The sequence below is a fragment of the Chenopodium quinoa genome, unplaced genomic scaffold (genome assembly GCF_001683475.1).
Source record: "Chenopodium quinoa cultivar QQ74 unplaced genomic scaffold, ASM168347v1, whole genome shotgun sequence".
Classification (NCBI taxonomy): domain Eukaryota; kingdom Viridiplantae; phylum Streptophyta; class Magnoliopsida; order Caryophyllales; family Amaranthaceae; genus Chenopodium; species Chenopodium quinoa.
The window spans coordinates 748,367-772,287 of record NW_018744297.1 but is presented as its reverse complement, the minus strand read 5'-3'; the positions used below and the strand labels follow the sequence as shown (position 1 = coordinate 772,287).

At 35.2% G+C, this 23,921-nt stretch overlaps 1 protein-coding gene across 1 annotated transcript; it reads right to left on the bottom strand.

Moving 5' to 3' along the window:
• Nucleotides 1–233: 233 nt before the first annotated feature.
• Nucleotides 234–14,564, bottom strand: LOC110695410 (ribonuclease E/G-like protein, chloroplastic). Its single transcript, XM_021872647.1, has 12 exons — nt 14,030–14,564; nt 12,605–12,842; nt 11,196–12,517; nt 10,723–11,040; nt 10,500–10,541; nt 9,787–9,911; nt 8,253–8,400; nt 6,085–6,157; nt 4,992–5,104; nt 4,021–4,140; nt 3,605–3,760; nt 234–1,053 (listed from the first exon to the last, which is right to left on the bottom strand). The coding sequence occupies exons 2-12, from the start codon at nt 12,840–12,842 to the stop codon at nt 874–876; spliced, it is 2,835 nt and encodes a 944-aa protein (XP_021728339.1). The 5' UTR covers nt 14,030–14,564; the 3' UTR covers nt 234–873.
• Between the last annotated feature and the right edge of the window lie 9,357 nt (nt 14,565–23,921).

The following is a 23,921-nucleotide window of genomic DNA, read 5'->3' as shown; positions in this document are numbered from 1 at the left end:
TTTAATAAGTGTATCTATGTATAGTGGTTGGTATAATCCAAGTCTTCATTTGTTAGTTGGTTGGTATAATCCAAGTCTTAATAAGTGTATCTATGAAACATGATATATGTGTGTATAATCAATTAAGTGAATATGTCAATGAAGAGGTTATGGTAAACTCTTATATGTTATGTGTCATCGCAAGTGTACATATCATGTTAGCCCATATTTTTTGTAGTAGTAACAATTTCAAGCACAAACAAAGCTTCACTCCGCATTAGATTTGGTGTAACCTTTCTAATAGCTGAAGTATTATGTTACAGTTCATACTTAGGCAAGTCACAAACTAATGAAAGAATTCTTAGGCAAGCCGAAATTAGTCATCTACAAAACCAGATATTCTTTAGACCAAAATCTAAACCCTAACTATTATTTTAGTTCGAAAATTACATTAATTTACACGTAAACAACAAAATCAAGGCAACCAGTGAGCCACTCTATACATGCCGTTTATTACATGGTTTCAGTACATAACTCAAAATCAAGCTTTAGCTTGGACTTGTAGCAGTTATTTAAGAATTATTGGCTGCTCTGATCTTCGCGAAGCTACAAATTCAAATATGTTGGCTAAAATCTCATATAAAACCTGAAAGGGCAGACAAGTGAAACAACAGGAGAGGTTTTAATTTCCTCAGTTATTTCACTTGTCTTGCCTACTTGAGTTCATCACACCTGCAATAGCTACTCATCATTTGCAAAATCTTCTTTCACCAAAATTTGATGTTCTTTGATGTTCATTGGATATTATTTTAATCTCAAGTTATTTCTCTAGGCTTTTTTTTCCTTCTCATCTTTCACCTTTAAACAGAGAACAGCTTCGATAAAAATTCATGGTCATAATTTTCTTCCTGCCTTCCATCTCTTCACAGGGAACAACTTAGTTCTCTTGGTGGGTATAATTGTAGCAGCTTCAGCTGATTGAGTGGTCACACCAACTTGTTGCTGGTTAGTAATTCCCTTTTCCTCAGCAAGTAGTCGGACCTCAAATGCACCCCTCGCAAAGTTTCTTGCTACCTGGTAAAGTGATGCATGCGTCAGATGATCAAATTAAGAACAAATTATGTAGTATAACTAGTTTATCCTTGGTAATGTAAAAAAAAATACTAGTAGTAAATATAAACTCAGAAAAAATTTATAATCCAGTTTCATATACGAAGTATATTTCAATTTAGGTTCAAAGATGTGAAAATTATGGACAACATATAAAGTTAACTGTAAAATATTTCAAGATCCATGCACTTATCACTTATGGATGATAACTACAGCAACGAATATGCAGCATATTGAATAAATTGGAGATATGGGACTCATTTTTAAATCAGTCAGTCAAGTTTATCATTGGTTTAGTTGAGGTGGGTCATAGCTAGTGTTTTGCTGCACTTCCTGGCTCACTCATTAACATACAGAATGGGAAAAATTCGAATCTACGCTAACACAAACATATGACCTACATAGTTAAGAACATACATACACTATGCTTTAGTATTAAGGGGAGGGGCACTTTAGGTGGAATCATCATAATGATGTTATCGGTAGCTGTGGAAGAAAAAATATAGTTAGTAAGTTGAACATTGATGAGAGTACACGGAGAAATTGCTGGGCAGAGAGCACCAACCTCCTGAACGTGCAATTGGTGATTTCCACCATGACTATAATCAATACGATCATGTCTTTCAAGCTTTCACCTAATCTAATTACCAAATTATTAATCAATTTTCCTTAACCTTCTCCCTATAATCTAGTGATATGGGAGAATTATTGGGTTTTACATTAATAAAATTAATGTGCAAGAACAACCTTTTACCTGGATCTATGTAATTTGTGAATGACATATTTGGGCTTTCAACCCAATTCGCCTATTGATTCAATGCATGATATAGGTGTGACTAGGTTCAGTTAAGAGAGTAGACTTAGCTGACTCTAATAGTTGATTATTCTCATTAATTAAAAGCAGCCTCAAGCTAGACATTCCATGCTTTCTATTATAGTGTAGAATATTAAACTTGGCTGCAGAACACATTTGCTTCATGGAGAGTATGTAACCACAGGATTTGATGGTTTAGATTTGTGCCTGTCATGGGGAGCAGTTAGGGGGTGGCATGAAATATTTAGGTGGGAAGGATGTGTAGAAACAGACTCCTGTCCTGCTTTCCTTCATTGTCATCTCTAAATTTCCTTCCATCATATGTGGCTTATTGTTTAGAGACAGACTGAAGGAAACCTTATTACAGAAGGTAATAAATCAAGTATGAAGACTGCATGCAAGTGAGTAATAGGGTGTCAAATGTATAAAGTAGGGGGGTAAAAGTAGTTTTATCAAAGGAAATATCAGGAGACTATAGAGCAAATTGCTGCCCCAAGTTTCAGATATAATAACCAAGGATGAGATCATGCCTCTAATCTTGATTGCTAAGTAAATGGAAACCTAATAGGAAAGCCTCCTACATAATGGCTATGCAGGGTAAGTGTCAGATTTTTTTCATTATGATCACTGCACTGTGTCAGTCAGCCATCACAAATTCACAATTTGACATGGATGTCTTTAGCTCTGAATTGTTGTTTACAATAGTTTTTAAGATTATATTGTAAAATAATACTTCCTCTACTTACAACACCCCTTCTGGCATGCTATTTGAGGAAGAGATTAGAAAAGGTAAACGGACAAAGTAAACTTGATAAATTAAACCGCAACAATTTAAAACTTTCTGTTTGTTGGTGGTAAAATTTATTTAGTTAATTTGTTCGTTCACTGTGATGGACTCGGTGCACCTGGTGGCCACACCCAAACCTCCAATATAGGTCTACACTCGAAGGAGTAAATAACTTGAGATACAAGACAAAGGGGGAAGAGACAAGCAGCAGCATGCCAGCAGCAAGGGGAAAAGGTGGACAACATGGCAGATGTGGTAAAAATAATCAATGAAACACCAACACTTTGTTAGGACAGATGGAAATGGAAGGAAAAGAAGAGAAGAGAAATGGAGGACAACAATTTAGTTTGGGTAAAGAATTGGGAGGAGGAAGGGGAAGGAGAGGGGGAGATCCATTTTTCCTCTCTTTTAATAAGCATGATCCCTCCAAAATTGGAGAGATTTGGAGGGAAAATAGAGCAAAGTAGTGACCAATATAATTGATGTTAGGTTAACTTGTAAAAGGGCTTAATTATAAATAGGATGTGGCATAGTAGTAGAAACCTCAAGTTGCTAAACTAGAGATTAATAGCCTCAAACTATCTTATGGCCATTTTTAATCAAGTATCAAGCTTCTATCTTTATTTATTCACTTGATAATTTTCAATTACATAGTCTGAAAACTCAGTCCATTACCTATTCTAATATCTTTGTTAAATTGCGTGCCAAAATTGTTTGTTGCAAGTAAAAAGAAATCAAGTATATGTATTTGATGAAGTTTCATCTCAAACATGTGTATATTTGCAGCTCAAGATATTTATTTCCTGATATGCATTTATAAATTTGAACAAGTTCCTCTGCAAACAGTCAGGTGACAATGACAAATCTATATTTCCAACAGTCAGTATGACCAAATAATAGGAAATCAGCCATACCTTTAAAAGAATCCAAACTTTCAAAGAGCTACTCAAAGTTGCTAGTCTTGTCCTTTTCCCTGATGTCAAATAGTCGGACATGTAACTATCAACTCTCAACAGCAATCTGGGCCAGGACTTCGGGTTCTCAGGATCAGCTTTCTGGCCCACTGTTGCCTGATAGAAAGAAAGGCAACGAATTAGATTAAAAAGGATACAAGAAAATATTGCAAATGAAAGTAGATGAAAGGAATTAAAGTTTATCCTCTCCTCCGAACAGACTAATGAGGATGTGAATTAACGGCTTCGACAATCCTTTGTATCAAGTTATATGAAGAAAAATGCAGATTTGAATCCTACGCCAAATAGACCTACTTGGATGTTTGCCTATACAGGTGAAGCAAAGGAAGAAATCATAAAGGAAAAGCTTTACTTACTAGCAAGCGGCATATTTCATGCTCAATCTTTGAGAAGGAAGTTTCTAGAGCCTCAATTCTCCCAGTACCATGACAGCAAGTGCATGGTTCACTTACCATAAATGTCACACTAGGGCGTACCTGTTTAAATTATGTTAAGAATATAACAGTTAGATAATAAAGTAACTTATAAACTACAGCATTCGCGACTGAATTTTGAGCTGCATTCATTGAACAAATAATAAATTTTGTTTCACTCAATCTTACAAGATCACAACCACATTGACCTTTTTTAATTAAACTTTTAACAGTTGTTTACCAGCGAGAAAAAAATCGTGGGAACTCTATCAACACCTACTTTATATACAGCCTTTTTTTTTTTTTTTCTTTTTGGAAAGAAAGAACCTCCTAAAAAGATTTCTTGTAAACAATTGACTTCATGACTTTTTTTTCCCTACAATTCAGTATACAGTATGCACCTTGAAATACCTGATTAGACCCTTCACTAGTCACTTACAGTATACACCTTGAAGTACCTGATTAGACCCTTCACTAGTCACTATACAGTATACACCTTAAAATTGACCACTAAATATAGTAACCATCTTGCTCTTAATTGACAAATTGATATTCAACTTAAGGTCAAATTTTATGGCAGTGATTTACAACACAATAAGTAGTTCTAAGTTTTTGTGATAAAAGATCCCTGAATAAAATTCTACAAGACAATGTTATAAAGCTATTTACCTAGACAAGCCTAAATAAATAACTCCATTTAAGTTTTACAAAATGTTTCATTCAAAAAGTCAAATATACAAAAAAAAATTAAAAAATTAAAAAAAAAAAAATAAAAAAAAAAAAAAAAAAAAAAAAAACAAGACACAATGGAGTAATAAGATAAAGAGCCTATGCTAAACCTAACACAAAGCCAACGTAACACATTTTTGGATCAGGGATATATGAGGAATGAAGCATTAACATTCAATACATACCCTCTTTCTGGTAATCTCCATAAGTCCATGCTTGGACAATTCAGAAACCTTAACGATTGAGCGGTCCCTCTCGACTGCTTTCTTCACTTCTTCATAAACTAATCTTTTATTTGCTGGAAAGAAGGCATCAGCCAGAAAAAAAGAAAAATCAAGAGAAAAACATATTGGCAAGTTCTGATTCTCAAACAGGATTCCCTTTATATTAAGTCTTATTGTCGAACAATGTTTTCCAGGAATTCAGAGAGGTGATATTTTGTCTAACTATTATAATGGAGGGATAAGCAGAGCAAAAAACAGGCCACCAGAACTGAAAAGTAATTATATCGCCAGGCTCAAATTTGTAAATTTTGCAAACACATCACCAATGTGTGTAATTTACTTGTGTTTTACATTATAGAGTAAAGTAAGAACAATAATCAAAAGTAATGGTGTTTAACTAACAGCTCAATCAATAATTTACAAAATAAAAAATTAAAATGAAAGGTTGACAAACATATTTATATAATAAAAATAAACACTACTATTTTTTTTACCCTGCATTTAGGAGTGGGATGATCAACAAGTTGTAATGAAAACAACAAAAAATTGATTTTCAAGAGTTCAAAGAATAAGGAATAGAGGGCAGAGGACCTCAATGATTTAATCATTTATGTAAATTGGTGTCAGGAATAAAGTGTCTTGACTCTCCTAAGTTCAGAGCTGAAAGAGTTCCTTCAGAAGACAAACAAGTTCCATTAAGATTGCTACTATTTCACCCCTCTTGTGAAAAGCATTGCGATATAGATGACTAAGAGCTGCCACAGAAGTAGGATTCTCATTGTCTGCTGATCTCATTACAATCAGTTGGAAAAGTGTAAGACAACGTGATTATACTTTTCAAGAACTGAGGCTTATAACTTGATATTGCCTATCAAGAAAGTTGACTTAATCAACAAAGAATATAGTAAACAATATGTTTATCCATCCCTGCATTCTAAATCTGCTTAAAGTTTACATAATTTCATACCTGTATCCTATTGCCAAGAAAATTACAAAATGACAACAAACATCAGGAATTTATGGAGAGAAAGAATCATAGCAGAGGTTTACTCACAATCATCCATCATATCAATAAAATCTACCACGATGATGCCACCAATATCCCTGAGACGTAATTCCCTAGCAATCTAGGGAAAAAAAAATGCTGTTAGAAGTATTCTAACAAAGAATAGTAATTTTTACATCTAAGTGGTTCTCTTCCCTATCACTGATGAAACAAAGGAAGATGATTGAATATTTTAATATGATGCAGTTTTCATGTCTAACAGTGTACTGTAACTAATTCTCTGAAGGTAATCTATAGCACTATTGCTAAAGGAAAACTAATTCTAGTATCCCTTTCACCAATGAAACAAAAGAAGATGATTGAATATTTTTAGGTATTTTGTAACACTATTGATGAATTAACATTGATTCTAGTTTAGTTATGCAAACATGAATAACATTTAAACTCCAGGAGCTTTAAAAATAGAAATGAAACATCTGGAGACAGAAAACTGTTGCATAAAAATAAGAAGATATATGCAGCGCTTAAGCTAAAAGAAAAAAGAATAAAAATATATATAAACAAAAAAAAAAGTTAAAATAAGAAAGATACAAGAATTATCAAACAAACACCAGTCGACATGTAATTTTTTCATAGATTTCTAAACTAATACAAATACATGAAACATATTTAATGCTTATGCTTACGGTAAGCCCTTAGGGCTTGAAGTATATACTGTAAACTTAATCAACATAAGGAAAAGTTAGCTAATCACTAGACCTGGTTATTGGGTAGGGTAGCCCAATGATAATAGAATTAGGGCCAAGCTTAAAGGGTTTATAATGGACAGAGCCTAAAATGGACAAGACCCTATTGCGTACGGGCAATATAGGGCCAAAATGTTTTTCCAATTTAACAGACAAATAATATAGATGATATGAAAATAATTACATAGATAAATTTGTATTCAAATATACTTAATAATGGCTTTGTTCAATATTTATTTTAACTGTTATTTTGTTGGCCCGCCTATTATCGACCCGCTATTGACCCACGATTGGCATTGGCCAGACCCATTTTTGACCTTGTAAAATATGACCCTCTTTGACCCGCCCCACCCTGCCAATAATAGGTCTACTAAACACATTGATGTATAAGAAATTTAGAATTTACATAGGAGGGTGTTTGGTTAGTAACCTTTTGGAACAAAAAGAGATATTTGACCATTTCCGAAAGCTCCTTATAGCAACTCTAATGGAAAGATAATTTGACAATTAGCTTGTCATGTCACATAAGCTTTTAAGCTAATTATCATTTTAGCTACTTATTGCTCTAATGGCTGGCTATTAGCTTAGTAGTAGTTGTTGAATAGAAAATATATGGAAAGAGCTTAATTGGTGCACTGAGCATTTTATTTTGTCAAGTTTAATTTCCAAGCAAATTAGCTTGGCAAAGCTAATTTGCTTAGCCAAACTAATTGAGTTTTCTAGCTCCAATGGTCAAGCTTGTAGCTAGGGAATTATTAAAATTGCAAGCAAGTCCCTAGTTATAACTATTGGAGTTGCTCTTAGGGTGTTCGGTTAAAAACTTTTTTAAGAGCTTGACCCAAAAATCTCTTTTTTAAAAATCTCATATGAAGAGGTTTTTAAAGAGCTTTTAGTTTTTTTAGTTGTTTTATACTCTAAAACAACTAATTACTATCCAATTATTTACCAAACACTTTTAAAAACATCTAAAAACCCTTCGTTCCTCATAAAAGGTTACGTTTGCCTTTTTTGACGTTCTCCTTTAACGGTTACGTTTCAATTATTACTTAACATTAACATAATTATTTTTTTTTTACACATTTCCTCCATACATACATATTTTCCATGAAACTACACCATTTATCGAAATATTTACATACTTCCAATGTAACTGTTCTTATTTACATAAATATTTACCTACTCCCAGTGCAAATATTCCTATTTGCAATGTTCATTTAATGCCTTAATACTTGATGAGTGTGATATCTAATCATTGTTTTCCACCATCTTATTTTCTTTATTAACCTTGTAAACCCACCAAACGTAACCTTCTTTCGGGTTTGGAGGGAGTAATTGCCCAACAAGGCCATGCAATTCGTAATACAAATTTGGTTTCATTTAATTTCATTTAACCAAAAACGCAATATTTCCTTTTCAAGCACAAAGCACCAGCGAGTAAACTTATCAGCACAAAAGTAGAGTGTCACGCACTTGTTTTGCGGCAGCAAGGTTGACATCAACAATAGCTTTCTCTTGTGAAGCCCCTTGACCAAACATCCCATGTCCTCCATTCACATCAATAGAGACTAAAGCTTCAGTTTGTTCGATTACCAAAGATCCTCCATTTGGAAGAGCGACCCTGTCAACAAGATGCAATCAGCACAATTTAAAGCACTTTCCTTACTGATTGTTATGCACAAATTTGGGACCCAGCACAATATCACATACAAAATTTATTAGGAGCAAACAGTTTGACTTAGAGGCATTTATTGTTCACAACTAATGGACTTTCCTGACACAATTCTCTGCTTTTTTTAACATATGTATTTAATTCTCTATAAATAACTCATGCAATTTCCTATGACAACAAGAACACACAAATCAATCACATCACATAACAGACTTCCAGAGTTGTCTGAGAATATATGTAAGCTGGTGTATGAAACTATGAATTACTAATCGGAAATTAAAAAGATTAATTATACCTTCTTTCTTCAATCACTCGGAAATTTTCTACTTGGAGGATTCTCAGCAATTCAGAATCAACCACTCGTAGAATTATTCCATATATTGCTGCTCTCCTCCTATTCTCTTTTTCTTCAAAAACTAGACTATCTCCAACCCTTTTTCTTTATAACAATTAAGTTTTTTTTCTCTTTTTTGTTGTTGATATGTTTTCTCCATCCGTGAGAGTTTTCTTCCCAATTTTTTGGGTTTATTATTCTCATCCACGGATTTTTTTTTTTTTTTTTTTTTGGTCCTAGTAGGAGGTGATTTGGATTCATATGGGCTAAGGTCTTGTCAACAACTCCTCGATTAGTACATTAGTCTAAATTGAGAAGGTCTCTACTTGGAAGATGCAAGGATTTCAAAGTTTCACTGCTTGCGTCAAGCTTGAATTGGTGGAGTATGAAGTGTGCCAAGAATGCAAAAAAAATGTTATTCGATATTTAAAATATATGTTCTTTCTTTGAATATGTGGTTTATAGATCTATATTCTTATTGTAGATGTCGTACGGCTAATTATTAATGATATTATTCTTCTCGTCAAACAACAACAACAACGAAATATCAACCACTCATTTAGATGGGGAACATACAGAGAAATTGCAGAGATGATCAGAATTTAATTTGGTCTTCACCAAGACCCTTCTGAATTTTGGTCATCATTCTCTCATTCCTCCTTTCTTTCTACATCTCTACTCCATAATGCCCAATAAAGATTTTTATAAATTCTATGATAAGTTTCCTAATTTGTTGATGACAATGCTATCAAATTATTTTGACATAAACCAAGGGCATAAGCACATAACAATGGCAACAAAACCAATTCAAAATCCCCCTACTTGCAGTTAACCCTAACAAAACAATAACAGTAAAATGGTAGTTCAGATTGAACCTACCAATATAAGCATTCTAAAAAACACACATGGAGGAGTAAGATCAAGTCCAACAATTAGATGTAAATAAACACAAAAATTACAACATACCACACCTTTGGAAAATTGACTCTTGGCATCCTCACCTTTTATTAAGAATATTATTGATCTCCTCTTCAATGTTGAATTCATCAAACAAAGGAACATTTTTCCTGTGTAGCTCGACTCTATCACAGAGCTCCGGAGCAATATCCTGCAGATAATTGGTCACCTGAAAATAACATCAAATAAGAACAAAGTCCGACATATGAAATCTTAACTTGTTTAGATTATCAAGATGCATGAATAACATATTACAACAATGATGATCAAGAACTTATTTCTACACTATATTAGGCAAATAAGTTGTTTCAGAACAGCTTAAAACACCTCTTCATCTTTACCTGAAGAATCGAACGAGGAAGTCAATAAGCCTCAATTAATTATGCATTCTGTAAGAACCAGTGTTCACAAACACGTTTTATTTCTATTCATCTGGATGGTAGATGATCAAAAGCTTGGAAAGATAAGATGAATGATAAATGATTGACCTAACCTCAGATCAAACACAAATTCTATTGCCCAAAGAAAATAGAGAGATATCAACTACATCTACTAAACTGCTATAGCAACTACATGGTCTACATCCAGGTAACATATACAGTCGAAAACATATGAAAATCTTCCATTTAATAGGGCTATCAAATTTAAAATTTAGAGCTGTCCATCCACTCCTTTGGACTGGGGTGTAATATAACCACAACAACTAAAACATAAGTAAAGGGGCAACTAAAACAAATTTGAAGAGTGAGTTTCATACCTCATGGTATGTCCTTGGGGAGTCTACTACCATTCTCTTAACCTGAACAGAATAAAAAAGATAAGACAATAAGGCATGTAACATTTGATTATGAAATAACTCTTTGCAGCATACAAGTTCATTTAAATACCAGGAATTGGACTACCAGAAAAAACATTTCAAAATGTCTATAAACAAACATAAAAGGTAAAATTATAGGGAAATTGTATCAAAGGCAGAAAACCTTCTCATTAAAATAATCCTGGACAACAGATAGTGTCTGCCCCATTGCTTGGTGCAAAATAACAGGTACAGCACCTTCAACACCTTCATCTGCTGCAAGTGCTGCAGATTTTGCATGTTCAACAATATTTCTCCATGTTGCAAGCAACCCTTCCAAGTCCTTTCGTAATTCTTCCACAGAATGACCAGCAGCAACAGTTCGGATGGTCACACCAAAACCGGGGGGCTGCAAAGATTTTGCTATGACTCTCAAGCGTGTGCGTTCGACCCCAGAAATTTTCTTTGATACTCCAATACTCTTGCACCGGGTGATCAATACCTAATAGTGAAAGGAAAGAAGTTCCAAAATTTTCAAAAAGAGCACAAAATTTTATGCATTTATCCACCTTAACCACTTGATGGTTGATATTGAAAACGAAAATACAACAACAAAGAGAAACCTTGGGTTTAAAATGTATCTTTTGCAATTCTTACCCAGAATCTGCTCCTAAGCTTTGGATAAGCAGTCAATGTCGGACCTTTTTTACCCAACCCCTCTTTTACAACTTGCACAAGTATCTTAGTGCCTTTGCGAACATTAGCCCACATTTCTTCTGCACTGTGGATGTCATTGGTGCTCCTATGTTTTTTCACCACTGAATGATGGGAATCAGTTTGAATTTTTAAATGGTTCCCATTCCCATCCAGCTGATATTCTAAGTTCCCAAGATTTGAGCCAGTTCCATTACTGTTAACCTGAATAAGATTTCCCGTTTGAACTTCATCGAAATCCATAGTATCTTCATTCACATGTCCCTCAAATTCTTCATCCTCAAAATCAACCTCCACATCATCATCAGCAAGTTCATCATCTTCTTCCAAAAATGCTTGTTTAAAATGACTGATGTCTAAGTTCTTCTCAAGCACGGATGATGGAGGGCAAGTCACATCATTTTCCTTTGAAGTATCAAAGAGTGGAAATATAAAAGGTTCCTTATAATGCTTAATGTCCATAAGAGAGGGTCTGGAACTCCCTATATTTACAAATGCACCACCCATATGAGGAACAAGTTTTGTAATTACCCCCAGGTAAACACTATCACATTGCACATTACTTTTGACAGGTTCTAATAACAACTCAACTAGATTTCCATCTTCAAGTACAGCTATCCTTTGCATGGTACAGATAGAGCAGTTGATTAATATCTCAGTAGAAACTAAACCCACTGGTGGAAGCAGATTACTTTCTGTTCCAGAAAGCAGCTTTTCTGAAATAATTTGGTGTTGTTCCTGCAGTTCTTGAAGACGTGCCTCATCTTCAGTAGGCTCCTCAATGATGGGAGTTTCAGCAACTGGGATGACACTAGTTTCTGAAAAATCGGGAATTGGATATAAGAGCCAAGGATCCTCAACAGGATGGTCCCTCTCAGAGAAAGACCAGGTAGAACTGAAGTCGCCATCAACTTGATGATACATTTTTTCACTTTCAATGAAGTGCTCACCTCCGTATCTGAAATTATTAGACAATGACTGTGACATAACATGATCATTTGGAAAGTTTTTCAAAGTTCCTTCTCGATCAAAGGAATCAATATGAGCATTGAAGTCTTTTTCCGCATATTGAGAGATAGCACATGGCCGCATGAACCAGGGCTCCTCCAAAGGTTGATTCCTTTCAGTAAAGTTGGTCTCTTCATCATTAAGACTATCCGAGTCTTCACTTCGAATATAGTATCCATTGGTAACTATAAGATCATCTAAAAAGGGCTTTTCTCGTAAGGAATCACTGTCAAAGTATTCCACAATGTCTTCTTTATCTGTCAAAGCGCTGAAAGCATTAAGTGTTAAGAAGCTTACTTAAAGAAGAAATTTCACATGTCCAAATACAAACACACCCGTAATACCTTTAAAAAAAGCAGTTACTGAAGACTGGACAGGAAGGTGTTGTTCCTGAATTAATGAACCTTGTAAATGAGGGTTAAGCCTTGTCTTGTAAAATCTTGCCAAATTCACCCCATAATGTCTTTCATGTACATTATTTGACAAAGGAAATCGAGGTTTCACCCTCGAGATTGCATCATAACAGGTCCATCTACCGTCTCTTATAAAACAATTGTAATGACAATTCACTGGACAAACCATCTGTTACATTGAAACAATAATATGGTAAGGAAGCTAAAATCCAACAGACTCTAAGACCTGTCCCCTGAGCTAGGCAGGAGGCGCAATACATTAAAGAGGTGTAATTTCATAGTTGAATCCTAACATTAAAGGGTTGTGCAATACATTAGCAACCAAACTTGATTCAATTATCTCGTAAAATCACATAATTTTAGGGATATTTGATTCAATAATCAATTAGGCTCATAATTTTCTTTTCTGGTAAAATAATAGTTGGTTATTTTAGAATTAAGAACCAATAGTTGAGATTTCGAGCCCTACACTTAATGCACTAACAATTAAATTAGATTAAACCCTAGATTGTGAAATTGATATGATAAATGGGGGATACAAGTATTAGATTCAATGAGTACGTTGAGTGCGCTTCAGTGGCATATCCAGGAATTCCAATTTGTGGGTTCAGAATCTTACAAAAACAAATTGATCATATATTTAATTAAATATTCAATACATAAGTTCGAATTTTCAACATTATATTTCTCAGCAAAAAATGTAGCAAGTGTCTGTAATTAATGTCAGCAAATTTTCCCTTCCTTATCCAAACCAACAGTATAAGTGTGGTACAACAAGCACCTGAAAATTCTCCCCTCCAAAACACCAATTGTATGGTTTAGTACACTTCACTATACATCCAAAAGCAACACCCCCCCCCCCCCCGGCGCCCCAACCCCCTGCAGTAATGTTAGTTGAAAATTATAAATTCCATGACTAAATTCGCCAAATGAACCTGAATTCCCTTTCTTCTAGTGATATACACACTCCATGGATCATTAGTTGAAAGATTATCGCATTTTGTCCTAAAAGTAAAGCAACATTCAGTTCGAACAGGGTAATAAATAGATAATTGAAATCTCTGGGTGCCAATTCAAATTTTCATTCACCAAAAGCAATTGTGGAGGTGTGAGATGAGGTTGGGCAAATGAGATAATGCATACAACATTCACAATAATCCCAAGTAAACACAAATGTGACAAAATGAAATTGTAATTATCAATTAAAAAACCAAGTAAAATTTTAAGTGAGTAACTTGACAATTCACATTAAATTATTCAATTTGTGAATAATACATGAAAACCAATAAACCAAATCAGCAAGTACCACTAATTTGAAAAAATTAAACAAACAAATAAAGAGGAGAAATGACTGACGAAGAAGAAATGTGCAGGACTCCGGGCTCCGGCGGACTGCAGGCGAGTCACCGGGAAGGTGTGGCGGTGGTGCAGGCTGCAGAGTTGCGGTGTGTGGGCTGTTGGTTGAGGTTGAAGGGGTGCGGTGGGGCAGTGAGGGAAAGCTTAGTTCTAGCTCTAGAGTTGCTAATTGACAAGGCCAGGGGATGGTCAAGGATTAGGAATTCAGTGGAGAAGATAAACAATAGATGATTGGTTTTTTTTTTTTTTTATACGTAGTATTTCAATTTTTTTTTTATTTCTTTTCCCTTTTTCTATTTATTTGAATTAACTGGTAACTTATTCCTTTTAAAAAAAATCTAATATCTTACCGCAAAGGATTTCAAAGAGATCAAAAGAAAGCTTTTAGATACTCCGATAATTGTTGTGTATATTTCCTTTAGATTATGCGGGGATTTATAGTACCCTTGCATAAACAGTGTTTACTCGATATGTTAAATACGCAGTGAAATGTCTAATCGAGCATGAGATTCTGAGCGGCGATATTTACTTTTGCATGTGAAACTAATCGGTGATGTTTGGCGGTATTCTTAATCCGTTCATATTACGCAATACGGTGCGTATTACAACACTCCCCCTTGAACAAATTTCTATAGGATGACTCCTATCTAAAATTTACATGTATGTAAAAAAAAATATTACCGATATTGTACCTATATGTTTATCTGTCTCATTAAAACCTTGCCAAGAAAAATCCTGTGGGGTAAAAACTTGGACGAAGGAAAAAGAGTACAACACATATAGGGCTCCCCCCTAAGTTAGCAAAGACCACAAAGACGACTGTAGACACCCATTTGTGTCTCCCTAAAACCAAACCCGGTGATGAGTACCTTTCGCGTCGAATCATAATCAATCGAATGAAGTGAAAGTGTGGAAAGTCTAGTATTGCGGATAGTTTTAATTTCGTTTCTCCTCTCTGTTTTTGAAAACCTATTTTAAGAAAACAGTCAATCCAGTTTGGTTTGTTCCATATCAAGGGTCCAATAATGGTGTAGTTGGATGGGGCTTGAAAAGAGCATTCCAACGATATATTATAAGCCCAATTCCGATGAATAATGAGGAAGTTATGGCCAAATTACTAAACTGGGTCCGGTTTGATATTTATATGCGGCCCAGTGATCTAGAGGAGGGCCTAATATGGATTTATCATTCCTAATGCAATTAGAATTGATTTTAGTCTTTTAGATTCTTCTAGAAGGTTCTTTTCATTCCTAATTCAATTAGCATTGATGAATTGACTTTGGTTGACTTTTTAGAGTTTTAATCAAAATAAAAGAGTGTTTTTAAGGAAAATACGATTTTGCCCTTCTGAACGGCTAAATTTTATCAGAATTAAGAAAACGCGTGAAAATAATTTCTAGCGCCTGACGACAGGGATTAGCGCTTGGCGCCTAGCGCTAGCCTTAGCGCCTGGCGCTAAAGTTTTATCCTCGTCAAAACTCTGATTTGTTTTTCTATCCGTTTGGCTGATTTTCTCTATAAATAGCCTCCTAAAACCTCCGTTTTTCATCATCAACAATCATCAACTCTCTAGTTTTCTAAGTCTCTCCTCTCTCTAAGCTAAAGCTTATTCTCTCTCTTTTTCTAAACCAACCTTTTTACATACAAAATTCCGCATTCACAAGATCTAGACACACCTAGCATAATTCGAAGTTGCCTTCGCCCTAGACATGAAAGGTTTTAATTTCTGAGGGTTTGGTCCCAAATCTCTATTTTAATTATTTAATTTAATTGTTGTTTTATTATTTTCCTTGAAGTTACTAACGTGTGTATTTTGTTATTAAAAGAGGTACGAGGCATCCAAGTAAGTGCTTTAATTGATTTTATTGTTATTATGATATAGAAATCATGTCTAGGTTGTTATTATGATTCCTAGTGTCATGTTAGGGCGTTTTGATCTTCCTAGTATCATGTTTAGGGTAACAACTATAATTTCTAATATCAAATATGACAATTATGATTCCTGCTATGCTTCTTATTTTCTTCTTAATAGCATGTTAGTATCATGTTAGGGTCAAAGCTTTGATATTTGATGTTTAGTGACATGCTAGGGTTTGTTATTAATCTTGTTAGTATCATGCCTAGGATCTTGCTATTATTATGCTTTAACATGATTATTTTTTTAATTGTTATAATAATTGTTATTGTTATTGTTATTATGTTGCTTGCTATTTATTGCTTGATCACACCTTTTATGCATGCTTAAAGGGAATTGGTTCTTGTAATCACGCTTAATAAGATAATTAATAATCTTGTTTAGGGTTAATATGATTATAATTCAAGTGATCGCCAATAATAGTTTATTTGTGCATTAATATTCAACCAACATAGATAAACAGGTTTAGGGTTAATCCTATTGATTCCATGTTAGTCAGAAAGCGCACATGAATACGATCAGAATAAAGTAAAGGCCTATTATTAGGGCAGGTTCAATCTCTTTTAGGTTGGATTTGTACCTTCATCCCCGAACTATCAGTCATGGCTCCACACCTATTGGATTTGACAATCTCCTGGATCGTTAAGGGGTGTAACCTTCACCCTGTGAACGGTTTACAAGTTCCTAAAACTTGTTGGCGACTCTTTTGCTCTATCTTCTTTCCCTTTGGACGCCACCTTACTTAAGTGTATGATCACATTGGGGTTCAAGCTAGGATAATGCTTGAAATATTCCCTACAACGACGCATGCCGGTCATATGCACGAGTTCTTGAAATTTGCTAGGTGGTAATGCCTTCGTGAATAGATCGGCTAAGTTGTTGCATGACTGGATCTGCTTGACATCGATCTTGCCTTCCTTTTCCAAGTCATGAATAGAAAAGAACTTGGGGTCGATGTGTTTTGTTCTATCACCTTTGATGTAGCCTCCTTTAATTTGTGAGATGCAAGCAGTGTTGTCTTCAAATATTGTAGTTGGGTCTTCTTCGACTGTTTTGATGCCTCTTTCTTTTAGTATATGTTGGGTCACATATCGCAACCATATACATTCCCTACCAGCTTCATAAAGGGCAATCAATTCAGCTTGGTTTGATGAAGTTGTTGTTAGTGTCTGCTTGGTTGACTTCCAAGAGATTGTTGTATTGCCATAGCTGAAAAGATAACCAGTTTGTGATTTCAATTTTACTGGATCTGATAGGTAACCTGCATCAGCATATCCCACGAGAATAGGATTTCCATTTCTTGGATAGAAGATCCCTAAATCAATTGTTCCACGTATAAAGCGAAGTAGGTGCTTCACTCCATTCCAGTGTCTGCTTGTAGGTTCATTGCTATACCTTGTTAATAAGTTCACCGAAAATGCAATGTCTGGCCTAGTGTTGATAGCCAGGTACATCAAAGCTCCTATTGCACTTAGGTATGGCACCTCTAGACCAAGTACAACTTCACCTTCTTGTCGATCATCTTTGATCTTTAGAGCAAAAACAATCATTGGTGAATTCAATGGATGTGCTTTGTCCATATAGAATATTTTTAATACTTTCTCGGCATAATTGGATTGATGAATTAAGATACCATCTTTCAGATGTTCAATTTGTAATCCGAGACAAAATTTTGTTCTTCCAAGGTCCTTCATTTCAAATTCTTTCATCATACATTTAGCGGTTTCTTCGATTTCCTTATGTGTTCCGATGATGTTTAAATCATCAACATACATCGCTATTATGACAAAACCATTTTCAGACCTTTTGATGAATACACATGGACAAATTTGGTCGTTCTTATACCCTCCTTTGAGTAGGTACTCACTTAAACGATTAAACCACATCCTCCCAGATTGCTTTAAACCGTATAGTGGTTTTTTCAATTTTATGGAATGTAGCTTTCGAGGTTGTGACCTCAAAGGTTCAAGTAGTTCAAGTCCTTTGGGGACTCTCATATAGATGTCGGTATCAAGTGACCCATAAAGGTATGCAGTCACAACATCCATCAAACGCATTTGTAGTCCTTTACATGCTAATACACTTATGAGGAATCTTAGTGTCTTGTCATCTACCACAGGTGAATATGTTTCCTCATAGTCGATTCCCGGTCTTTGAGAGAAACCTTGGGCTACAAGTCTAGCCTTGTATCTTACAATTTCGTCCTTTTCATTTCTTTTTCGTATGAACACCCATCTATACCCGATGGGTTTCACTCCTTTTGGAGTCTGGACTGAAAACTTCTCGTTTTGTGAGTGATTTTAATTCAACTTGAATGGCTTCTTTCCATTTTGGCCAATCACTCCTTCGTCGACATTCATCTACAGATGATGGCTCGGTGTCCTCAACATCAGTGATGATTTCTGTGGCAATTAAGTATGCGAACACATCATTGACATAGGTTTTTACTCTATCCCACTGTTTTCTAGTGTGGATGTAATTTATTGAAATTTCATGATTGTCGACAATTTCGTTTTCACGCTCCCCCTCAGATGTACTATCCGACTCTTTAGATTCATCTTGGGGGTTGATGATATTTTCATCAATTTGGATTTGATCCACTTTATTTGAGGAGTTTTCACTCTTTTAATTCCTCATTTCCATTCTTTTAGATTTTCTCGGCTTTAGATCTTTAGCTCTGAGGGGTCTGCCACGTCTTTTGCGTGCTGCAATTTTATCTGAAAGTGGATTATCCATTTTCTTTGTTGGGATTTCAACCCTAGCAGGGGCATTCAGTGAAGGTATATGTGACTTTGTCACTCCTTTTGTATCAGTGAATGCGTCTGGCAATTGATTTGCGATGTTTTGCAAATGTATTATTTTTTTGCACTTGTTGTTCGCACGCATTTGTCCTTGGATCAAGGTATGATAGATTTTGGGTATTCCATGATATTTCTTTCCAGCATGGGCCCTCTTTATCTCCCCCTAAGGTTGGGAAGATTGTCTCATTAAAGTGACAATCTGCGAACCGAGCTGTGAAAAGATCACCAGTCAATGGTTCGAGATATCGTGTGATGGAAGGCGATTCATAGCCAACATAGATTCCTAATCGTCTTTGTGGGCCCATTTTAGTATGTTGGGGCGGTGCTATGGGAATATAGACTGCACATCCGAATGTTTTTAGATGTGCCAAGCTAGGTTCCTTTCCAACTACTAGTTGCATTGGAGATAACTTATGCGTCGCGCTTGGTCTTAGTCATAGCAAAGCAGCGGCATGTATTATAGCATGTCCCCATGCAGAAGATGGGAGTCTTGATTTCATTAGTAATGGCCTAGCGACTAATTGTAATCGCTTTATTAATGATTCTGCAAGGCCATTTTGTGTATGAACATAGGCTACTGGTTATTCCACGTCTATCCCAATTGACATACAATAGTCATTAAATGTTCGGGATGTAAATTCTCCGGCATTATCTAGCCTAATCCTTTTGATCAGATAATCTGGGAATTGAGCCCTTAAACGTGTAATTTGCGCAAGAAGTTTTGCAAATGCAACATTCCTGGTGGAGAGAAGACTAACATGTGACCAACGTGTTGAGGCATCAATTAACACGAGGAAATATCTGAACGGTCCACTTGTCGGGTGTATTGACCCGCAAATGTCTCCTTGTATTCTTTCTAGGAATGCAAGATTTTCACCTTCAAGTTTACCTTTTGAAGGTCTAATGATCAGTTTGCCAAGTGAACAAGCTTTACAATGAAGTTCATTTGATTGTGGGATCCATATATTATTTAAAGGATGTCCATTTGAACTTTTAATTATTTTTTATCATCATGCTTGTTCCAGGATGACCTAAGCGGTCATGCCATATATTAAACATTTCTTGGTTGTCTACCTTGTGGTTAGACACCAAATATGTTTCAATTGGGCTGATATAAGTAAAGTACAATCCTGAGGAGTATGCTTCTAATTTTTCAAGAGTCTTGTTATTGCCATATTTTCTTTTGACGAGGTACATATACTCCTTTTTATTTTCATTAACGGTTTCCATGTGATAACCATTCAGGCGTAAATCTTTAAAGCTCAATAGTTTTGCTAGAATATACTTTTGTACCTTTTGGTAATATTACGCAAGCTTTTCCTAAGCCCTCAACCATATTGACGGTGCCGGTAATTGTGTTGAGATTGGTATTTATTGGCTTGATATGAGTAAAGTATGACTTGTTGCTCAAAATGATGTGTGTGGTTGCGCTATCAATCAGGCATTTTTCAGCATTTGTGTTGTTATTTTCCATTGTCTTCACATGATTAGAGAAAAGATCAGTAAAACTATCATCTATACACATATGAGAAAAGACATCTTTATTATAGCATATTTTACAATATTAAAACATACTTGATACTAGGAAAACATGCTTAAAGAAAACTTAGGATTCTGGATGAAAAGGAAAAACAAATACAACAGACAAACAACTCGAAAAAATATGACAATGGCGATGAAGCAAACACCACAGGACAAGCACATGATCGATATGTAGTCTAGACATTTTCTATGTCATCAACAAGATAATCGGCTACATCGAGTTCTGGTTAGGGGAACTTTGTGTGACAAAATTAGTTTCTGCTTGTTTCCCTTGGCCTCCTCTTGAGGCAACATATAGGTCCACAAGGTGTTTTTCCGTACGACAATCCTTAGCCCAATGGCCTTGTATTCCGCATTAAAACACTTTTCTTGTGGCCTTCCTTGGTTTTGAAAATTTCCCCTTCCTCTACCGCCTCTACCTCTCAGGGTGGGAGTATTGGAAGTATTTTGACGCCAGTTTTGACATCCTCTACCCCTTCCTCTACCCCTAGTGTGGTACTGACCTCTTCCCTGAAAACCTCCTCGTACAATATTATTATTCCCGCGCCTGCCTCTTTTTGTGGCATTTGTTTCTGGTATTGCACTGGTACCTGTTGGTCTCTGATTATGATTAGACAACAGGATTTGACTGTTTTGTTCAGCGACTAATAGTATGGAAATTAAGTCACAAAACCTTTCACAACGCCTTTCTCGGTACTGTTCTTGTTGTACCATATTATTTGCGTGCATTATAGTGAGAGTTTTCTTAATCATGGCTCTTTTAGAGATTGGTTCTCCGCGTAATCTCAATTGTGAAGTTATGTGGAGTACAGCGGAGTTATATTCACGTACTGGGCTGAAATCTTGAAGTCTCAAGGTATACCATTCATGTTGGGCCCTTGGCCCAATTATTCTTTGTAAGTGTTCGAATCTGTCTTGGAGGCAAACTCAAAGTTCTCTGGGATCCTTAATGAGAATATACTCAGTTTTTAATTAGTCATGAATGTGGTGTTTGATATACACCAAAGCTTTAGCTTGTTCTAGAGGAGTAGGGTTTCCCTCTTCGGCGATAGCGTGTTCTAGGCTTTGTGCCCTTAGGTAGGCTTTTGCGTCCACCCACCATTCCAGGTATCTTCGAAAATGTCTAAAATTTCAAAGTCCCGGTTTGCAATTTGAGCCATTTTTTATTACACGAAATTTTTTAGAAATTAGTAAAAAAAGAAGTCAAATATTTTTGTATATATAAGGTTTTAAAGATTAGAAAATATCACTATAGAATGCAAGTCGTGGTGGTCCGAGTACCCAACTTACAAATAAAAGGTTGGGGGTTCGAAACTTGGTAAAAGCATAAACCCCGCAAAAATTAATAAAGGCTGCATATTTTTATTTATTTTTAATTATATTAAAACTTTGATTATTTAATATTGCAGGATTATTAATTGATAAAACAAAGTTTGAATTGTGTACTGTTTGGGAGTTAAAACACAATGGGCATTATATAATCGTTGTAAGCTGACAACGCATGCAAGTTATAACACAAAACGAGAATATATTTGCATGTTGTAGCTGACAATACATGCAAACAACAACAAAAACAAGACAATGCATGGTGTAAACCAACGCATGCAAATTACAATATTACATGCACATGTATACATACTTCCAAGACAATTGTATAAAAGCATGTATTTATGCCAGACAAACCACACATATGCGGTTGAAATATATATATATATATATATATATATATATATATATATATATATATATATATATATATATATATATATATTTGTAACAGTTTTATTTCCTCTCTCTTCATGCATTCTTATCCTTTCTCTTCATACATACTCATCCTTACTCTCTTCCTTCCTTTTTAAAGAAATATTCATACAAAATAATTAGGAGAAGAAAATTGCTTATAGTCAAAAATAAATTTGCTTCATGAAATAATAGGCAAAATTAAATTCATGTAATAAACGAAAAATTTGTCTTCGTACTTCCGGCCATAAATTGCCTACCATTTTAGGTGGCCTTGTTCTCAAAATAAAACTTAAGCTGACCATCAAGGCGACATTTTAAAGTTTGGCCCGTCCATATGGGCGGCTTAAAATGCAAATCTTGCCCTCCATAAAGGTGGCTAATTTGCTTAAAGTGGCCTATTAGTTGCCTTGGCGACGTTTACTACGAGTAGTAGCGATGGTGGCGGTATATGTTTCATCTCTTCCTCTCTTATTAATATTTGGAGGAGGGGATTCGGTTTCGATTGGTGGTATTGGGGGATTTACATTGAGGTTAAGGACAACTTGTGGAATTTGGACAGCTTCGGCGTCGTGTTTCGGGCTTGATTTGTACTTTTCTCGAGCTGGGTGTATTGTACCGCAAGGTATGACATTATGCTCTACTACGAAATATATATGCGAAAGTGATATATTATTCAAAAATGTATTAACGCCATTATATTAGTGTTCCATTTTTTAGTAATGAATAATTTTGGTAGTTAAATTTAAAATTTGAAAAAGCAAAACTACCTTTTGAGTAATTTGAGCAAATTGGTGCTGATAACGTGTTTTACAACAAAGGATTTCAAAGAGATCAAAAGAAAGCTTTTAGATACTCCTATAATTGTTGTGTATACATCCTTCAGATTATGCGGGGATTTATAATACCCTTGATAGACAATGTTTACTCGATATTTAAATACGCAGTGAAATTAAATGTCTAATCGAGCATGAGGTTCTGAGCGACGATATTTACTTTTGCATGGGAAGCTAAACGGTGATGTTTGGCGGTATTCTTAATCCGTTCATATTACGCAATTCGGTGCGTATTACAACAATATCTAATAAGTAGTATTACTTAGTTCCTCGGTTCTTTTTTACTTGACCTGTTTCTTTTATCACACTTGTCAATGCAAAACTTTACCGATCAATAACTTTAATTCTTCATAAGTAAAAATTATAAATTTTGTATATTACAATAGTACTTATTGAGACGAATTAAAAAAGATATTGTAGACACCCATTTGTGTCTCCCCAAAACCAAACCCGGTGATGAATACCTTTTACGTTGAATCATAATCGAATGAAGTGAAAGTGTAGAAAGTTTAGTGTTGCGGATAGTTTTAATTTCTTTTCTCTTCTCTCTGTTTTTTGAAAACTTATTTTAAGAAAAAAGCCAATCCAGTTTAGTTGGTCCATGATATGGGTCCAATAGTAGTGTAGTTGGATGGGGCTTGACAAGAGCTTTCCAACGATATATTATAAGCCCAATTCCGATGAATATTGAGGAAGTTAGGGCCAATTTACTAAACTGGGCCTGTTTTGAGTCTTATATGCGGCCCAATGATCTAGGGGAGGGCCTAATATAGATTTATCATTCCTAATGCAATTGGGAATGGTTTTAGTCTTCTAGATTCTTTTACAAGGTTCTTTTCATTCCTAATTCGATTAGCATTGATAAATTGACTTTTGTTGACTTTTTAGAGTTTTAATTAAAATCAAAGAGCATTTTTGAGGGAATTACGATTTTATCCTCCTGTACGACAATTTTTATCTGATTTTAAGAAAACGCGTGATTTTCTGAATCAGCGCCTGGCGCCAGCTGTAGCGCCTAGCGCTACGCTTGGTGCCTGGCGCCAGTTTGGTTTTACGTG

Excerpts from the sequence above, each read along its gene's own strand:
- LOC110695410 (XM_021872647.1), bottom strand. The coding sequence starts at position 12,842 with ATGGTTTGTCCAGTGAATTGTCATTACAATTGTTTTATAAGAGACGGT. Across the intron at positions 11,041-11,195 it reads AGCTTAGGAGCAGATTCTGG|GTATTGATCACCCGGTGCAA; the intron begins GTAAGAATTGCA and ends TTTCACTATTAG. Across the intron at positions 6,158-8,252 it reads ACCTTGCTGCCGCAAAACAA|ATTGCTAGGGAATTACGTCT; the intron begins GTGCGTGACACT and ends TTTTTTCCCTAG.